At 41.0% G+C, this 20,000-nt stretch overlaps 1 protein-coding gene across 3 annotated transcripts in view; it reads right to left on the bottom strand.

The window, feature by feature from the left end:
• Positions 1 to 20,000, bottom strand: part of L3mbtl4 (L3MBTL histone methyl-lysine binding protein 4) — a 472,751-nt gene that overhangs the window by 393,102 nt on the left and 59,649 nt on the right. For 2 of the 3 annotated variants that reach the window (XM_031368651.1, XM_031368654.1), the window contains exon 3: positions 2,757 to 2,858. In XM_031368651.1, coding sequence (XP_031224511.1) covers positions 2,757 to 2,828 — 72 coding nt within the window. In that variant the 5' untranslated portion in view covers positions 2,829 to 2,858. Of the gene's footprint in view, positions 1 to 2,756; positions 2,859 to 4,805; positions 4,917 to 20,000 lie in introns of those variants that run through there. The other variant, XM_031368653.1, reaches the window with a different exon arrangement.

Below are 20,000 nucleotides of genomic sequence, written 5' to 3'. Positions count from 1 at the left end.
GAGGAAAAGGAGAAGATGAAGGGAAAGAAGGAGAAGGAGGAGAAAGACAGGCCAGGTTTCAAGTGTGGAATACACTGCTCAAATTTTTTGATTAGGACTATCTCAGAAGTGCAAGCCCCTCCCCCACCCCAAAAAATCCAGCTTCTTGTCATTGCTCTTGATAATCTGCCAGAAGTGATAGAAATACCCCACTCATCATGACACCACACATTTTGGGCATAGAACATCAAAATATTGATGTAGTAATGACCTGAGAACTTCCTGATGGCTACCCACATAGTACTGGGGTGTACTCTATAGAAGGCTGGGATGGGAAAGCCATCAAAACCCTTAAACATCGATGACATCTATGGATACAGTAGTGACTTGAATTTTAACCAACTGCTCTCTGACAAGATTTCAGACCTGTAAATTTAATCAGTAACCTATACTTGGGGAGCTCACAGGCCCCAGAGGTGAGCCAGTACCATTTTCCTGTCAAATTCACATAATATCAACTTGCTCTCTACTCTCACCTCTCTCTACCCATAAGTTAGATCAGCTCTCAGACCTCATCGAAGAAACTTCTCTGTGCAGCAGGGTATGGTTTACGTGGAAACTTATAACTGGTCAAAACATAGGGAATCTAAGTGTATACGGAGATCTGAGCCAGTAATGGACGACAAGTTCATCCACCTCAGGGGCCTTCGGGATGCTCTGTCCATCTCAAGTTTCCACTAGACATAAAGTTGTCATGAGGAAACAGCCAGGGCCAGAGGACTAGAGGGATAAACACTACACCATCCAGGTGGTCACACTTTGCTGTGAAGTATTTCCAAGTGTAATTAGTACTGAAATCAGTAGATACTGCTGAAAAGCAAATTCTACCAATGATCTAGGTAGGGCTCACTCAAGAGACTGGGGCCCCTGAGAGGCGCACTGAGAAAGAAGTCTGTCCCTGAGAGACCTGGGACTCAGGCCTCCAGTATCACCTCTTACCCGGGCCTCCAGCCTGTCCTTCAGATTTCCTACTTGGTGGCCACAATGACTGCTTGAGCCAAATCCTTAAGTAATTTTCTACATGGGTTTTGAGACAGACAGACAGATGGAGGGATGAACAGACATCCTGTTAGCGGTGCTTCTCTGGAGACTTCTGGCAAAACCTCTGACGTCAGTAATCTCCATACCTTTTCTTGATAATGTCCGCTCTACCTGTATTTTTATGAAATAGCAGTGTGCTGTGTAAAATAACTTGGGAAGAAAAAGGACAAGTACCATGTGCCCTTCGAAGAAGTTGAGATGAGAACAGTGGTTACCTGAGCCTGGAAAGACTGTAATGAAGGGCAGTGCCTAGAACAGCTAATGCCTGGGGTTTAAGTGACATTGGGATGCTTAGACGCAAGCTCCGAGGCAGCATTGCACATAGGGTCTCTACAGAAAAGGAAACAGACATTCCAAAGATTGGAGAAAAAGGAGATTGAAAGTTTTACCCCAACAAGACAACCAATGGGACAAAGGAGGCTGGCTCAACTGCCTGCCTTAAAACCACAAGAATCCAGACAAAAAGCTGTGTACAGTGTAAAGGCTCCTAGTTCCCATGAGAGTGACAAAGGAGGTGGAAAGGGTTGACCCCTGGAGCTCACTGGCCAGCTAGCTGACCCCACCTGGTGAAATTCCAGGCCAATGAGAGATTCTGTCTATGGTGCTTTGAATAAGAATGTCTCCCCATAGGCTTAAAGATTTGAATGCTTGGTCATTGGGGAGTGACACTACTTAATATGAATTAGTAGGTGTGACCTCGTTGCAGGAACAGTGTCACTAAGGATAGGCTCTGGATTTCAAATACTCAAGCCAAGCCTTTCCTCCTCCTCTTCTTCCTCCTTCTCCTTCTCTCCCTCCTCCTCCTCTTCTTCCTCTTCCTCCTCCTCTTCTTCCTCCTCTTCCTCTTCCTCCTCTTCTTCTTCCTCCTCCTCATCTTTCTCTTCTTCCTCCTCCTCCTCTTCTTCCTTCTCTTCTTCCTCCTCCTCTTTCTCTTCTTCCTCCTCCACCTCTTCCTCCTGTTCTTCCTTCTCCTCTTCCTCCTTCCCCCTCTCTCTCTCCCCCATCTCACTCTCTCTTTCTCTCTCTGTTTGCTGCCTGTGGATCCAGATGTAGAATTCTCAGCTACTTCCAGCATTATGCCTGTCTGCATGCCACCATGCTTCCCTCCATGATGACAATGGACTAAGCCTCTGAACTCTAGGCCAGCCCCAATTAAAAGTTTTCCTTTATAAGAGTTGCCATGGTCATGATGTCTCTTCACAGCAATAGGACAAGTGACAAATATACTGTCTCAAGCAAAATATGGGGGCAGGGGTATCTAAGGAAATATACCTAAGGTTGTCCTCTGGCACACATGCACACATTAACATTATCAACATTCACACTGAGTGTTCTTGCATGTGAAACAAGAAATGTCTGAGTAGGCCAATATGTTTAACTTGACCTAAACAATAAACAATATTAAAACAACATGATACAATATATAATTTTTATACTTTAATGTATCAGTTCAAAAGCAAAGCAAGAAAAATAAGACTTCCTTTTAAAATATACCAGACTTTAAGAATACTTATATTCTAGAATAACATGCTTAAAATTCAACCATGGGCAAGTAGTTTGGAGGGCCTGGAAGCATCCCCCTCAGGTGTAGTTACAGAAGTGGGGTCCCTCCAGTGCATTTCCGCAGTGATCCGCAACATACAGGACAGATCCAGAGGCTGACAGACACATCTTACCGTGCGTCCGTCCCGATTCATGTGCCCTGTGGACTCCATGCTGAGCTTTCTCTTCCTGTTAAGCTGTCTCATCTCCACTTCAGAGCTCCTTGGCAGCGTTTTCTGCAAAACAGTGGTGTGTTAAACATTACAGGGAGTTCTCCCCCTTCTCAAGTACAAGATCAAAGAAATTGAATGCTGCTGAATGGCTTGAGTTTGTCTTGTGAGTGTTTGCATGTGGGAAGCCTTTAAAAGCACAGTTTATCAGGTTCACTTGAGCCACAGGCCTTGAGAAGGTTTCGCACAGTTCTAGAGTGTTGTCATGAGAAGGCCTGGTCACCCTGGCTTTTCATCCTGCTCTGAGGTCTCTGGCTCCCTGAATCATCTCAATGTTATGTTGCTGCCTGTCTTGAGAACTCCTCTAAAGCCAAGCTGAGGCCAGACCATGTCCTTGAATCCCAGAACTGTAAGGTAAATAAGCCCGTAGATCCAGATAGGAACCCCACAGGAAGACCAAGAGAGCCAACTAACTTGGACCCTTCGAGGCTCCCATAGACTGACTCACCGACAAAAGAGCATACATGAACTGGACCTAGGCTCCCACATCCCGAACATATGTAGTAAATGTGCAGCTTGGTCTTCAAACCCAGACCCCAACAACTGAAGCAAGGACTATTCGCAACTCTGTTGCCTGCCTGTGGATCCTGTTCCTCTAACTGGGCTGCCTTGTCTAGCCTCAGTGGGAAAGGCACTTTCCCACTAGTTGTGCCTAGTTAGTCCTGCAGTGAGTTTATGTGCCAGGGTGGGTTAGTTCCTGGTGGGGTGACTTCCCCCTTCTCAGAGGAGGAGAGAGGGGTGAGAGGAGGTGCTGTGGGAGAGGACTGGGAGGAGAAGGTGACTGTGATCAGGATGCAAAGTGAATAAATAAATGAGTGGGGAAAAACATGTCCAGCTTTAGGTATTTTAATATAGAACAAAGAATCCAACTAATGTAAAGACTTACAATTATATTTGCTATAATTAGCTGCTGATGAAATTATACTATTGGTTTTAAAGTCTTTAATACAACAATGTAATGATGGAAAAAGGGTGTTAGATTTCATTTCCTATTTAGAATTTAGATGTATAAATATCTTACATAGAATATAAGAAAATAGTTATTGTTGTGTTTGGCCTTATTTATGATGAATGCTTTTGTTCATTTGTTTGCTTAGATGGCCAATGAAGATTACTGCTATCTCGGTAGCCTCTTTACTCACAGAGGCAGAGTATTCACAACAGCCATGGCAGAGCGACACTAGACACAGCTCAGCACTCTAAAATAGAGGACTCAAGATTAATGTGTTACCAGTTAAATTATCAAGACAGTTCTTCAGCATAAAGCAGACAACATGTTTTGAAGAATTACTTGAAATGCAATTTTATTTTTACCTGGCATGGGCAAGTCTGAGAAGCAAACTCCTATATTATACATGCATCACAGAAGGTGCCATTCTGAAATCTGCTTACTAATATTTAACAAATGACATACAGTATTGAGGAAACAGCCATTCCTAAGATAAAGTTACTTGTCTTTGACAAACTTAGCATACAGCCAAGCTCATTGTTTCCCCTTCAAAGTTCTCATGCCTCCTCTTCCAAAATCTGCCCTCACAGCTTTTATGCTGCACACTGGCAGACAGCAGCAGGCCAGCAGGCAGAGTCTGGGATCCAGCTGTGCTCAGCACACACTGTCAAGCTGCGCCCTGAGTTAAGGGTTGTAAATGGGCATAGTAGCACATGCATGTAATCCCAGCATTCCAGAAACAGGCAGAAAGGTCACCAGTTTGAGGCCGCCTGGGCTATTTGTGAGAAGCCCTGTCTCTTAACAAATAAATGGTAAAATAATTGGGGTTTTTGGTGCTTTTACTGCACTTTAAAATAACTAATTAATTGTGGTGGAGGCAGTCTCATGAATGCACATGCAGAGGCCAGATGAGGACAGTTAAGTATCTTTCTGTGTTACTCTTCACTTCATTCATTCACTCAGTCACGCATTCATTCATTCATTCATTTTGAGATGAGGCTTACTCAGTTGGCCTGGAAATCATTGTGTGGATCAGATTGCCCTACAGCACACAGAGATCCATCTGTTTCTGCCTCCCAAGTGCCAGGTGTAAAGATGTGTGCTCATCATCCTCATCCTCATCCTCATCATCCTCATCCTCCTCATCATCATCATCGTCGTCGTCGTCGTTGTCGTCGTCGTCGTCATCGTCATCATCATCATCATCATCATCATCATCATCATCATCATCATCATGTGTATGCTGCATATCTGTGTGTGGGTATGTTCATGTGAGCAGAACCCATTGAGGCCAGGAGGTTGGCTACTCTGGAGCTGGAGTTGCAGGAAGTTGTGCACTGACTAACATGAGGGCAGGGAGCCTCTGGATCTGTCCTACACAGAAGAAAACACATCCTTTGGAACTCTGTCATGCCTGAGACTAATGGCAGCTCTAGCCTTGCCTGAGCCTCAGATTAGCACGCATTATTGTTTCTTCCCTTAATTCACAGTTTCCAGGTTTGGCTGTCTTTAAATCTAGTAAATGTTCCTTGAATTGTCACCTTAGATGTGAACACTGTCCAGCTTTAATCTGATATTTCCCTCAGTGGAATGATTTCACAGCTCTTCTCAACACAGTGTGCATGTCCTTTGTCCAGCCTTCTGCTGACTCCCATCCTCTGGACATCTCCCACCTCCCCATATATTGCCTTTTTCCATCTGCCACTACTGACTCATCCTTCATAAGTAAACTGTCTTGCACACTTTGGCCTGGTTAGTGTGCATGCCTTTGACACAGCATGTAATAATACTTCGGGCTACAATTTTTTATTTCCTTCCTTGTGAGGCTACAAGCAACCTGATAGCAGGGATGAAGATCTACCCAGCCTTATTTCCATTACCCAAATTATACCTGGCTCATAGAAGACTCTGGGTATGTTTTCGTTAGCTTTAACTGAATGATGCCTCCCTGCATTAGAGCAGAGCCTCACAGCCCCTACTCCAATGGCTGTCAGTCTCAGATGCAAATATTACTCCTTCTAGAATCCTATAAGACTAGAGTGATTAACATTTCAAACTCAACTCCTGTCTCTTTTCCTTAATGTACACACACACACACACACACACACACACACACACCAAAATAAAACAACCAAAAGCAAACAAAGGAACATACTTCTCACATCCATTTGATTGTCAATATGCTCGTAAGACAAGCTCTTACCTAGTAAATTCAATATCATTTCATTCATTTGGTAAGATGTAAATATAATTCATCATGCCTAGCTCCAGGTAACATTTTGAACATCTATGCAAATGAACAGCTTAGACAGGGTGCCTTTAACAGATTATTACTACACCAGACATAAGCCTTGGCAAGGCTGGCTTGTCTTTTACTGTGAATAACACCCACAACTTGTCAAACAGAAATCATCTGCTACTGACATCTCCCCTTATAAACAAGGTGATCTGCCTTGCTAATCTCTGGTAATTATCTCAGTTGCCCTGATTTGTGTAAAATGTAGAAGTTTGAATTTTTATTATGTGTCAGGGACCAAAATAAAAGCTTCTATACCAAGGCCTTTCAAAATAAAATTTGACAATAAATTGAATTCCTTTTAAACTTAGAAAAAATGTAACATTAATGTATAAGGTACTTATTTTGTTCTAAAAAGTAAAAGAATCAATATAAAATAGCATCAAATATAAAAGGTAAATGACATATAGGTAATGGTGGGTTTGATGGACATTCAGGCACACTTACAGACAGGCTTACAAAGACAGTCTACGTACCCATTCAGACACCTAAACCTCACACTTGGCCAAGTCAGAAACAAACAAACAAACAAACAAACAAACACCAGAACCTTCCTTTTGATGGAACCTAACTTGATGTTCTTGGCATAGCACCTAACTATGAGGATCGTTCTGGCAATGGCCTATTTCTAACGGGTCCAAATTAGCACACTACCTATTGTGCACATCAGCAAGAGTCTTCTTGAAAGAAATAAAAACTTGTTAAAAGTCAGTAAAGAGTGATATACAACTATAAAGCACATTCTCAAAAGGAAGAAATGACAAATGATGAGCAGGCTGAGCTACGCAGTGGATGTATGATTGCTCTATACCTAAGCAGAACCTCTACCACACACGGTGATTCTCTACACCCACACACGGTGATTCTCTACACCCACACACGGTGATTCTCTACACCCACACACGGTGATTCTCTACACCCACACACGGTGATTCTCTACACCCACACACGGTGATTCTCTACACCCACACACGGTGATTCTCTACACCCACACACGGTGATTCTCTACACCCACACACGGTGATTCTCTACACCCAAGCAGAACCTCTACCACACACGGTGATTCTCTACACCCACACACGGTGATTCTCCACACCCAAGCAGAACCTCTACCACACATGGTGATTTGGTGGGCTTTTACATGGAGAACATTATAAATAATGTTTTGCATTTTAAAAAGCAAGAAAGGTGAATATAGAAAGAGATCTATATTCTGTAGAAAAACTGGAAGGACTCAGTTAATACCCCAGCTGATCAGCAGATACTTTCACCTCACGTTGGGAGCTCCTAGTCACACACTGGATCAGTTAATACCCCAGTTGACCAGCAGATACTTTCGCATCATGTTGGGAGCTCCTAGTCACACACTGGAGACACTTGTTGTCCTGACCTTCTTACTAATGAGGACAAATCAGGATTTCACTGAGAAGACATTTTGACATCTCCAGCTTAAATCAATATCCACGTTTGGGTGCTGCTAAGCTCAGTGGTTATCACCCCTATGGTCAGAGGTACTTTATGGAACATAAGCATGCTTCCTCAAAAATCCCAGAAGGATCACACAGAAGGGTGATGCCTGTGGTACTACTACCCTGAGATAACCCATGTTATCCCAGGGGCACTACATGCAACACACTCCTGGGATCATGTGCAAGGCCTATTTCCTGTTTCACATCATGGTATTAAATAGTAATGCCACCACTTTCTGTTCCCCCAAATACCCAAGGTTTAACAAAAACATACACAGTACTCCATGAGTAAGAGATGCAGTGCATACCAATTAAAAATCATGACGTGTTCTGAGTTGTCAGTTCTCAGGAGGGAAACTATATCCAGCAAGATGGACAGAGAAGGAACATAGCAACTGTGTTTAAGATACCGTACAGGATTGAAGGTGAACTTTTCATTTAAATATCGAATGTAAATACATGGTCAGTACCCTGATTTCTTAGCAGTTCCAAGATGTTATTCAAGCTAAGGTTTATTCATCCACCCATTAGTGTTCATGAAGTAAAATAGTTGGTGTTTAAGTAAATGAATAGGTGGCTATACTTGAATGATGCTGACAACTTACGCATGAATTAACACTTCATTATATCAATAACAATTACAAATATTACCTAAGTACCAACATGCAAGACAAGTCTATAATAGGCACTTCCTGTTGACACATATGACAAATGAAGACAAACACAGAAAACAAAAAGCCAGAGAGCAGGGCTCACATGGTGTGTGCACAAGCCTTGGCTCCAGTGCTCTGCAAACAAATGTGGAGGATCATGAGAATAACACCAGGCAAAGAATCCAGAGATGGGAAGTTCAGGTGCTGGAAAGGGCAAGTGAAGGGGAATCCTAATAAGTAAATAAGAATTCCCATTATTAATCTGATTTGAAGGCTTGAAGGCCTCAAGGATCCTCAAAACGACTCTGAAGCCACAGCATATAAAAGGCTGCAAACCATGATGAGCAAGGCAAGGCAATATACAGCGACCAAGAGACAGGAGGACAGAAGAGGAGCCGTTATAACCAGCTCAGTTGGCAAATGCACCCAAGGAAAGCCAATGAGCTGCAACAAAGCAAGAAACATGCAGCCATTAAAGGGAATGTCCCAGGCTGAGGAAACACTTCTGAGTCCACCCATAACTGAAGCCGTATTAAATGGAGGAAGAGTTAAACTCTCCCTCTAAGTTCACCATCAAGGACACAGTCATACTTCTTTCCACTGCATAGGAGGCTGCTGCTAGGGAGATTAGTCAAGAGCAAGACAGTGACAGCATCTCAGTAGGAATGGAAGAAGAAGGGCAGTGGTGGCGCACGCCTTTAATCCCAGCACTTGGCAGACAGAAGCAAGCAGATTTCTGAGTTCGAGGCCAGCCTGGTCTACAGAGTGAGTTCCAGGACAGTCAGGGCTACACAGAGAAATCCTGTCTCAAAAAGAAAGAAAGAAAGGAAGGAAGGAAGGGAGGAAGAAAGAAAGAAAGAAAGAAAGAAAGAAGAAGGAAAGAGAAAAGAAAAGAAAATTCTACTCGCAGTTACATAGTGTAGTGTTTCAAACATCTTACAGAACACATTAAAAATGCTAGAAGTCATGAGTGAGCACATGAAGGTAGAGAAAGCGAGTCCAGTCTATAAAAATTGGGAGTCTTTCTGCACACAAGCAGTTAACAAGAAATAAAAATAAATCTCAAATGTATTCCCTTTGTAATATGTCTAAGTAGAAAATGTTTGCTCAAAAAAATACAGGAAGTACAAGATTTATATACTCTAAAACATGAGGCTGTAAAATAAAATTAGTGAAGGAAATAGATCTGACTTTTTTGTGGGTTAAAAGACTGAATGACTCTGGGTTACTTCTCTTGTCCAAGTTAACTTACAGCTTCGGTACAACCACTCATAAAATCCCAGCCGGATTCCTTGTGCATAGTGATGAAATGAATCTAGAATTGGTGTGGAAATGCAAGGGCTCAATACAGCCAAAAATAATCTTACAAAAGTAGAAGACAGTGGGAGGATTTATGACTCCTGACTCCCCAACTTTTTTCAAAGTTACAGTAGGCAGGACAGTTTGGTCCTGGCATAAAGATAGACACAAATGAAATAAATAGAAGGAGACTCAAAATTCAACAATCCATTTATGGGAAATTAATTTTCCACAGTGTAAAAACTATTCATGGGGCGATTTCAGTCTTTTCAATAAGTGTGCTAAGACAAACAGGCATCCTGTACGATTGAGTGCTTAGATAGAATTAGGTTGGTGGCCCCCAGCCGGAGCTGCAAGGGCTGAAGCCATTTAACCCTCCGAGCAAGCAGAGAGGTGAGCCCTTTCGGACTTGGGTTGGGATGAGAGCTTCTTATGTCTCACATGATAGGTGCAAGAAACAGAAAGTAAAATAGGCCACGAGGACTAAATCCAAACTAAAACCCTCTGCACTTCCAATTATATTCAATAAAGAGAAAGGACAGCCTAGAGTGGGCAAAATGATAAATGTCGATGTGTCTGAAGAACCCATATTAGGCCATAAAAGAAAAAAAAAACTCTTACAACTCAATAGCTGAGAGATAATGACTGAAAAGTCAACAAATCTGAACAAATATTTCTGTAACACAGATGTACAAAGAACTAATAACCATACAAAATACTCATTGCTATTCACCATGAGGGAGATAGAAGTAAAAGACAGGAGATACACCAGCTAAGTATCTATAGTAAAAGAATATAGACAGTAAAAGTAATGTGGAAAGACTCATATACATTGCTGGTGAACAAAATAATAATAAAATAATAATAATGATAATTTTAATAATAATAATAATAATGACATTACTGTCAAAAATCTGTCAGTTAAAAAAATAAAAACATTAAAGTGATCCAGCAGTCTCACTCCAGCCACACTCAAAAAAGGGAAACATAACTGCACATACACTCTTGTCCTTGAGTGTTTGAGAGTGCTCATGGAATCCTCACAATACCCCAAAGTAAAAACAACCAAAGGTCCAAAACTGAAATGTAATAAAAACCAAGAACAACGCATAGGAACATCACACACTGTGAACACTGAGCCACAGAGAAGCCATGAAAAGACTTCAAACTGCAATGGTAGAATTTGCCTGCAATGTCTGGAAGAAGAAAGCTGTAGAAACAGAAACTAGAACACTGGATCTCAGGAGAATGAAAGAGAAATGAGGGGGATGGGAATGAGAGAAAGATGGACCACGATTACTGGGCATCCTGTATCCTCAGAGAGGATAAATGCTCTAGGATTAGATCACAGAGATGGCTGCCCAGCCCTGTAAATGTGCTTAAAAAGTGTTAAATTGAACTCCACAGATGTGCGAATCATTTTACTTCAATAAAACTCATTTTAAAATGTAGTCTTTTGATTTCTCAAAAAAACAGATTTGTAATTTACCAAGGAGCATATGAAAAAAAAAAAAAAAACTCCTCAAAGGTCCTAATTATCAGTAAAATGCAAACAAAGCTGAAAGTAGATATAATCTTATATCCCTACCAGAAGGACTATTTTACCAGGGACAGAATGGAATAGAACCTAGCAAGGGTACAGCCAAAGTGAAATGTATATAAGTCCATCCATTACAGGAAATAAGGCAAAGGTCCTCAAAACAAACAAACAAACAAACAAACAAACAACCAAGATGGAAACAGAACTATAGACCTGCCACTAGATCTAGCCATCCCCAACACTGGAAAAACATACAGAGGGATGAAACCGGTTTGCAGAAGAAGCACGTGTGCTCCGGTTTTGATACAGTGCACACAATAGACAAACTATGGACTCTTTAGTAATCCACTGATGAAGAAACAATAAAAGAAAATATGGAATGTATGTGCAACAGAATATAATTTTGCCATCAAAAATGAAGTCCAGTCATTTGTGGAAATACAGATTGAAGGCATTTTGTCAAGTGAAGTAACTCAGGAACTGAAACATGCATGCCACATGCTTTCACTTATATGTAAATACCAGTTAATCAGAAAGAAGTATGAAATAGTGGTTTCCAAAAACTGATAAAGACATGGGTATGTGCTTACATGGGAACAATATTTTATATTTTATGTTCTGTGACAAAATAGGGTAACTATAGTTTGCTACAATGAATTCAGAATTGCAAAGCACCCTGCAGAGTGCTAGCAAGGTGGCTTGGCAGGATAGGCACTTGGTGCCAAGACTGTCTACCTAAGTTCAGTTGTCCCTGGAAACCACATGGTAGAAGAACTGACCTCCTGCATGGCCTCTTAGTACTCACTGCCACACATGAACTGGAACAATGTGCATACACACACACACACACACAACACACACACACACACATCAGTTAGGCAGATGGTAGATAGACAGACAGATAGATAGATGATAGATAAATTGATAGGCAAATGATAGATAGATGATAGACAGACAAATAGTAAGATGATAGATAGATAGATAGATAGATAGATAGATAGATAGATAGATAGATAGATAGATAGGCATAGATTAAAAATATCCAGTAAAGAAACCAAAATGCTCCCAACACAAGTACACACACACACACACACACACACACACACACACACACACGAAAGGGAGACAGAGAGAAAGAGAAAGACAGAGCTAGATACAGACGGAGGAAAAAGGCAAAGACAGGCAGGCAGACAGGATTGCCTGAGGTCATAGATACAGCAGTCATCCTGAAGTGATCATCGCGTGTACACATGTTGAATGACTGGCCCATTTATATGTGTAATTAATTCATGTCAATTTGAAATGAGTGACTAAAAAAATAGGCAAGATATAGTTACTGATTATTGGAAAGGAAAACCAGAAAGACATCTGCAGCCCTGCTCCAACCTTAACCAGAAAAGCTTCTCTGTGATGTGAGGGGAGAATGGAAAGTCCCGGAATTGCACAGGATGCAGAGAGCTCAGACCAGGACATGGCATTTACCTCACCTTCCAGGGACAGGACACACTTGGGGATAAAGACGGAAATGATGTAAGAGCCTGAGCATGGGAGGGGGAGCTGCAAAGTAACTCCTAAACATCATGTGGCTGCGACAAATGCCAACTCAGAGCAGCAGCATACACTAACTCAGCAGCATACACTAACTCAGCAGCATACACTAACGATGGGTCCACAGAAGTTGAGCCCTGAACAGTCAGCCATGGGGGGAGAAGGGACTCATGGGGGTTGGTCTGCTTCACACTTCTGATGTGTTGGAGACAGACAGATGCTGGGGAAGACAGAGGCATGCTGTCCAGTTATGGAGGGTGGAGGCATGGTATCCTGTATGGAGGATGGAGGCATGGTATCCAGTTATGCATCCACTGGTGAGCCCACCAGGCTCTGGTGGTTATTTTCAAACTCAGAACACACAGATGGCCCTAATTAAACTCTGAGACACGAAACAAAACCAAGATTAGGAAATTAAAGGAAAAGGTTTGTAAGGGAGATGGGGGATGAATTTGGGGAGTGCAGAATATATACTGTGCATATAGGAAACCAGGAGAGAGTACAGTTTCCTAATTAAAAGTCATTTTCATAGCACAATAATGTAAATTTTATATTTTAATTAAAGCCTGGGTCATGGGAGAGCTCAAAAGAAAGAACAGACTGATTTGGAACTAGTAAAAGAAAAAAAATTAAAAGTGATTTTGAAAAGGGACTGAGGAAGGCATTGTCCAGAGACAGAATTGAATATTCTTAATGGGATCAGAGATATGCTCACTAAATACTGTAAAGATTTCAATAGCAGTGAAATCAATTTATAAATCAATGTGACTCCAATGAAAAGTCCTAACCTAATATTTTCCAAATAACTTGTCAAAGATTTGGTAGATCACAGAAACAAAAGATGAAAAACAGCTAACAATAGGTGTGAGACAGTGTCTCTCTTCTTATTTTATCGTATGGAGCTTCATTTACTAAGGTAGTATGCTGTTTGTGAGAAAATAGGCCAGCAGATCAATTAAGCAGACAGAGAGGCCATGGGACATGAAAGAAGACACACAGGAACATGATTATCTGAACAATAATTACAAATTACCAGACAAACAATAAACACACTAATAAATGATACTGCCACAGGGAGTGACACCCTCGGATAGAAAATAATTGGAATTTTCCCCGGTTGTGTTATCCCCCACCACACAGGGAAGTTCGTGATCTCCACCCTTGCTCAACTCAATATAGTTCCAATTAGCTGCTGCAGTGGCCTTTGTTCAGCTGTAAGGTGCATTATGTCTGCCACTTATAAGATCCCTCCAATAACTTCCTTCCACCATCTCACGGGAGTCACAATGAAACTAAATGAATTACTACATAGAGATGATAACACAGGCTGAGTGTACTACCTCATTCATCTCCCCCTGCTCACCCAGCCCCCCTTCCCCTCCTTTGAACAAGTCCATCGTGCTGGCACTGTGTCAGCAGAGCTCCTAGGAGCAGAGAGACGCACATCAGCCACCCACCTGCTAGGGACAGTATGACACTGGAAGTATAGCCTATAGGGGTGGGTTCACACACTCCCCAGCTTGCACGAGGCGTTCAACAGAAAGACTGACCAGGTCAGTAGCGCTGAGCATGCCAATGACATGCTTTACCTTCCAGATAATATCATTCTCCACATAAAGGAATCACGGCTTCCTTCCTAGAGATGGAGGATTCCAGAGCTCAGCAAGAGAAGAACAACAGCAAAACGAAGAGAAATATCTCTCAAAGTTCTGCTGCCCTGGTAAGCATTGTCATCACTGGTGACAGTATTCGGAGGATCTTATTAAAAGACAAGCCTTAGATGTAGATTAATTTATCTCGAGCAATAAATAACTGACCCAACGATGTACATAGTTGGTTTAGTACAGAGAAAAATAATTATGAAAGAATGCTGGAATAGAAGGCACTATATATTAAAAGAAAATGCCCAGCACTGGTATTTGAAAGCAAAGAGAAAAGAGATCATAGCTAGGATGGAATCCTACACAGTGCTGAAAAGATGGAAATATCTGATAAAGTATTAGGTATTAAGCCTTTCTCAAGTACCACACAGCTTCACAAGAGTTCACTGAGGCAGGACCAGCCCCAGTGACAGAATCTAGTAAAATCAACGTAGAGTTTGCCCAACTCCAGTCTGGACACCTTAACTGTCTCTGTTTCCAAAACGATGTCACTGCTTCTTCAGCAACAGCATGGAGGCAGGGCTTGCACTAAATGGACATGAGTACTTTCAGCAGATACTTCTTTAGGAGAGTAGGAGTTGGTGCAAACAAGTTGCTTACCTACAGTCGCATGGCCAGCTGGTAGCAGAGCTCATCAGATAGTGGTATCTAAACAGTAGGAAACTGTGTACCATATGGAGGGCATACTCAACTCACTATAGCACACTTTCAACAAATACCATGCTGAGTCCTCTCACAAAAACAGAATCTTCCTAGTATCTCTTCACAAAGTACTGCTCAGAATAACCACCTTCCAGAGAACCCCTCAGTAAACACACTGGCATTCTGAATCCTGACTCCTGACTCCTTGCATTGGCATGCTGCACAACTGATGCGAAAACCTGGTTTTTTCAGATATCCAACCACTTGTTTTCTGTGCCGTACTGCTTCTGAACAGCAGCAGATCTTCATAAGAACTGTCCGTCTGAATTCTCATCGGGCAAACCGAAGCTTGGACTACAAAGACTTCCTCAACAGCAGCAGATGTTCATGAGAACTGTCCATCTGAATTCTCATCAAGCAAACCGAAGCTTGGACTACAAAGACTTCCTCACTCCCACTCTGATAGTGATGAGCAAGCGTCCAGCTGGGGTGGAGCCACGGGAATCTCAGGAGCACTGAGACCAAGGTGAACCACTAGCCTCGGGAAGCTACACTTCACAAAGCAGACTGTGAGAGAAAGGAGGAAGTGTATAGAGGTGTTGGCATTCCTCAGCAGAAGTATAACGTATGTGCAGATTAGCACATGCAAGAATACAGTTTGACAGTCATCCATGTATTAAGCACATATAACAAACACTCAGATCAAGAGATGGAACGTTGCTAGTGGACTCCCTCTACTGAGCATTCCTGAGGGTCATGCCAGCTCCTAACAGGATGGGATGATGCATAGATGGAATTTTCAGTATGCATTGGTCCTTAAGAATTGCTTATCATTGATAGAAAGGTGTTTGTGACAGTCACCACACTATTGCATGCACTCATCCAGTCTTAAACCATACAGAGTATTGTAGAATGTGTAGCACATCTATTCATTTACTTGCTGGTATGTATTTGGGTCATTTTCAGACTTAGAGCAATAAAAGTGGTAGTTGAACAATGTATCTCTTTGCTAAAATGTACATTAATTCCAGTTTTCCTTAGGGCCATGACTAGATAGAATTCCCAAGTCATAAACTACACATACTGATTTCCTACCAATGTTATAATATATAACCTCAAACCCAGAGGTTTAAAGCAACATGGATGTTTTTTCTTACAGTAATAAGGGTCAAAAGTCCTACCTGGGTCTCATTAGGCTAAAATCAGGGCTTCAACAGAGCTGCATTTCTTTCTGCAGGCTACAAGGAAAGCCTTTCCAGATTGCAGACACTGTCAAAGGTCCTTGGCCTCATGGCCACATACTCTATCTTCTAAATTTGGTCAAGTATCTCTAAAGATAACACTCGGTGATTATTTGACTCCCCTGCCTCTTGTTTAAAGGAGCCATGTGACTATAGAAGTCAACTTGAATAATTAGAGTTATCCCTGTTTTAAGGTTAGCTAATTAACATCATTCTGAGGTCTGAATTTTGAGGTTCCATGGATCTAAGGAAGAGCAGGTAGATGTCTCTGTGAGCCACCATTCTTCCTCCCAGAGTGTGCATTCACTTTGAAAGTGTTTAAATTTCATTTGACAAACTCTGCCATGGCCATAAACTAGCGTCTTCCCTCCCTTTCAGGGGCTCCCCTTTCTCCTGTTAGATAGTTTAAAAAAAATCTATATTTTGAGAATGAAAAATAAAATTTTAAATTTGTATGACTATATAAACTAATACAGATTTTTTTGTTATACAATATCCTGGTACTTAGGAAAATACAAGATAATTGGCTGTTTAAAATGCAAATTTTAAACAGTGGGGAAAAGCAAACTAAAAAAAATTAGCAAAAACACTTTATGAATTTTTGTTATGTGTTATGTGATTATTAAAAGACAGAAATGTGAAAATTAAGAGATAAAATTGAAATGAGGAAATCAGCCCCTAGGAAATCAGCACACTAGGGTCTTTACATCTTTATAGAAACAATGTTGCTTTGTTAAAATGCTAAGTTTATTGCACACATTTAGTTTCCTCTTGTCACCATTGTCTTGTCTGACCACACTACTATGTCCTTAGTATCGCATGTATTACAGACCTACTTAAAACAAAGTGAAGAGTAAAGTTCCATCCTTTAAAATTAAACATGCATCGTAGACATCTTCTTGGCAATGGAACCTGGGCAAGGGTCATGAGTGTTTAATGTTTGTCTATGACTGGCAACAGAAGCTGTGTGTTGCACGTACGGTTTGGAGCTAAAAACTGTTTTTATGGATGCAGTCAAGAACGACTGGAAGGTTGTCCTTCCTTGATTAAGAACTGGGATGCTCCCACGTACTATCTTGGGCACAGGAAAGGACAACTCTATCGAAATACTGAAGGAAACCATCATACAAAAGTCAGAAGCTCAAACTTTTCTATGCACCAGATAAAAGGACCCAGCTCCCTCTGCACGCAACACAGAGATCCCAAAGTCACAGCCACAAAACTGATCCACAGCAGTGCCTCAACACCTCGAAATGTGTGCAAAATCTTCACGAAAAAGAAGCTTCACCAAGGACGAGCTCAAAAGTTTTGTAATCGGAAAATTCATATGAGTCTTTAGCGTAAAAGTCAGAAAAAAGCAAGCTGAAAACAACGGACATCTTAGATCTCCATAATCAAAAAGGCGAAGAGGGGCCAGGCATGGTCACGCATGCCTTTAGTTCCAGCACATAGGAGGCAGAGGCAGATCTCTATGAGTTTGAAGCCATCCTGATCTACAAATCGAGTTCCAGGAACCAGAATAGGTGTAGAGGATTGTGGAAGTAAATGTGCTTGCTGCCCTGACCACGCGTTTCCCACCTCTTTGAAGTTAGAAAACAGTACGTATAAGCTCCTGAAGAAATAGATGAAAAAAAAAAAACAGAAAATCCTTGAAGTGAGCAAACGAACTGACAAAAACCACAGCATTCTTAAAATTCTTCTATAAAAGTAAAAATATAAAAAAAAAAAACAGAAAAACAGTTAAACAGCATGAAATACATACAGATATAGAGAAATTCTATTTAGAACTGAAAACTGGTCAACTGAAGTTCACAAATGACACATTCACCCAAAATAGCCCAGAAGATGTGGTGCTAAAAATAATGATAAAGAAGATACTTGGAGGATGAACTATGATGTCACAACATACATTTAACAGGGAATTTTACAGGTTGAGACCAAGGAAGACATGGGGAAGTTCATAAAGGAAGAGCATGCCTTACTCCCCAGGGGCACATAATCCAGTAAAATTCTCACTAACAAATATGCTTTCAGACCCAGGTCACACGTGGAACTCTTGACATCGAGCCAGTACCTGTTACACAATCAATTTCTCATCCTTCAATTTTGAACAGGCATAGTTTCTCATCATACTGACTGTCAACTTGGCAGCCAGTGAGAATCAGAGCCAAATTTCAGGATCTACTTTCCTTAATTTACTTTCTGATTAATCACTATGTGTTCTTTTTTTACTTCCCCTTGTTTGTGCATCAGAAACAAAACCAGGCATCTACCTATAGATCTCAGGCAGTTTAAGCAGCTCAAGTGCACTTCCTGTATATGATTATTTGATTTTAAACTTAAGGGAACCATACTTAAGTTAGGAAACCACAGAGTTTCAGGGTGCAGAAGCAACTAGAAAGGGCTAGTTCAGTGAAATCCATCCGTGTGGCCACAGTAATTGGCTCAGAGATGGACACATAAGCAAACCAAAACCAACCAACTTTAGAACTCTTGGTAGAGAAAACAAATCTAAGAAATTTTTTCCAAAACTGTTAGGTTAGTTGAACATGAGCCTCAATCTACAACATCCATCAAGTAAAGGAAGATCCGGGGAGACCAAAGACCCTAGAGGAATACAGACTCAAGTGTCTGGGGTGAGGAGGCCCTAGATGCAGCCACAGATGATCCAATACCTGCATACGGCTCTGCAGCTTTTGAGCTAATAACTTCTCTTCCTGCTTAAGCTGGTCTGAGCTGTGTTTCTATCTTTGTAACTAAAAGAGTCAAGTCTAATAAAAAGTTTAAAAGCTAAAATGTACCAAAGACAACAGCCATCTCAAGAGCATAGTCACTCTCTGTTCCACAGTAAAACATTGAAGATTATTCGAATCCTAAGCCCAGCATCACTTAAATCATTAACCCAATGCAACCTTGTAAGCCTAATCTTCATTTTATAGTGACCTTGAGATCTTCCAACCATACTAAAAGGTCTCTCAAAATTATGTCATTTAAAACAAAATTATTTTAATTAGTTTATCTGAAATCAATTAATTGAAGTGCAAGAAAATAGGCATTTAGATTTAAGTAATCAAAAGTCACCATAAACTAGAAGTGCCAGTTGACCTAGGCATGATTGCACTTGCTCATGGTTCCATTATCTGAAAGTCTGAGGTGAGAAGACTGCCCAAGTTTATATATTTGAAGGCACCCTGGGCAAAACAGAGAGTGCTTAAATAGAAAGAAAGAAAGAAAGAAAGAAAGAAAGAAAGAAAGAAAGAAAGAAAGAAAGAAAGAAAGAAAGAAAGAAAGGAAGGAAGGAAGGAAGGAAGGGAGGGAAAAGAGAAAAGGAAGAAAAAGAGAAAAGAAAAAGGAATATACAGTAGAGATGTCCATTGAAGTTTTAAAATTAAATATTGATAATAATGATAAGTGAATTTTGAAAGATGTATAGGCAAAAGGAAGTAAGATTTTAATACTAAAAGCAGCACTGATTTGTTATGAAAGATCACATGTAGGATTAGGGAAGAATGTTCACATACATAGATCATGTGGAGGGTGGGGGACACTCACATACATATATCATGTGGAGGATGGAAAAGGAACACTCACATAAATATATCATATGGAGGATGGAGAGAAATGAATAGATCATGTGTAGGATGGGAAGGAAAACTCACATGCATAGATCATGTGTAGGATGGGAAGGAACACTCACATGCATAAATCATGTGGAGGATGGAAAGGAACACTCACATGCATAGATCATATGGAGGATGGAGAGAAATGAATAGATCATGTGTAGGATGGGAAGGAACACTCACATGCATAGATCATGTGTAGGATGGGAAGGAACACTCACATGTATAGA

The sequence above is a fragment of the Mastomys coucha genome, unplaced genomic scaffold, assembly GCF_008632895.1.
Source record: "Mastomys coucha isolate ucsf_1 unplaced genomic scaffold, UCSF_Mcou_1 pScaffold14, whole genome shotgun sequence".
Classification (NCBI taxonomy): domain Eukaryota; kingdom Metazoa; phylum Chordata; class Mammalia; order Rodentia; family Muridae; genus Mastomys; species Mastomys coucha.
This window is presented reverse-complemented; position numbering and strand designations above follow the sequence as displayed.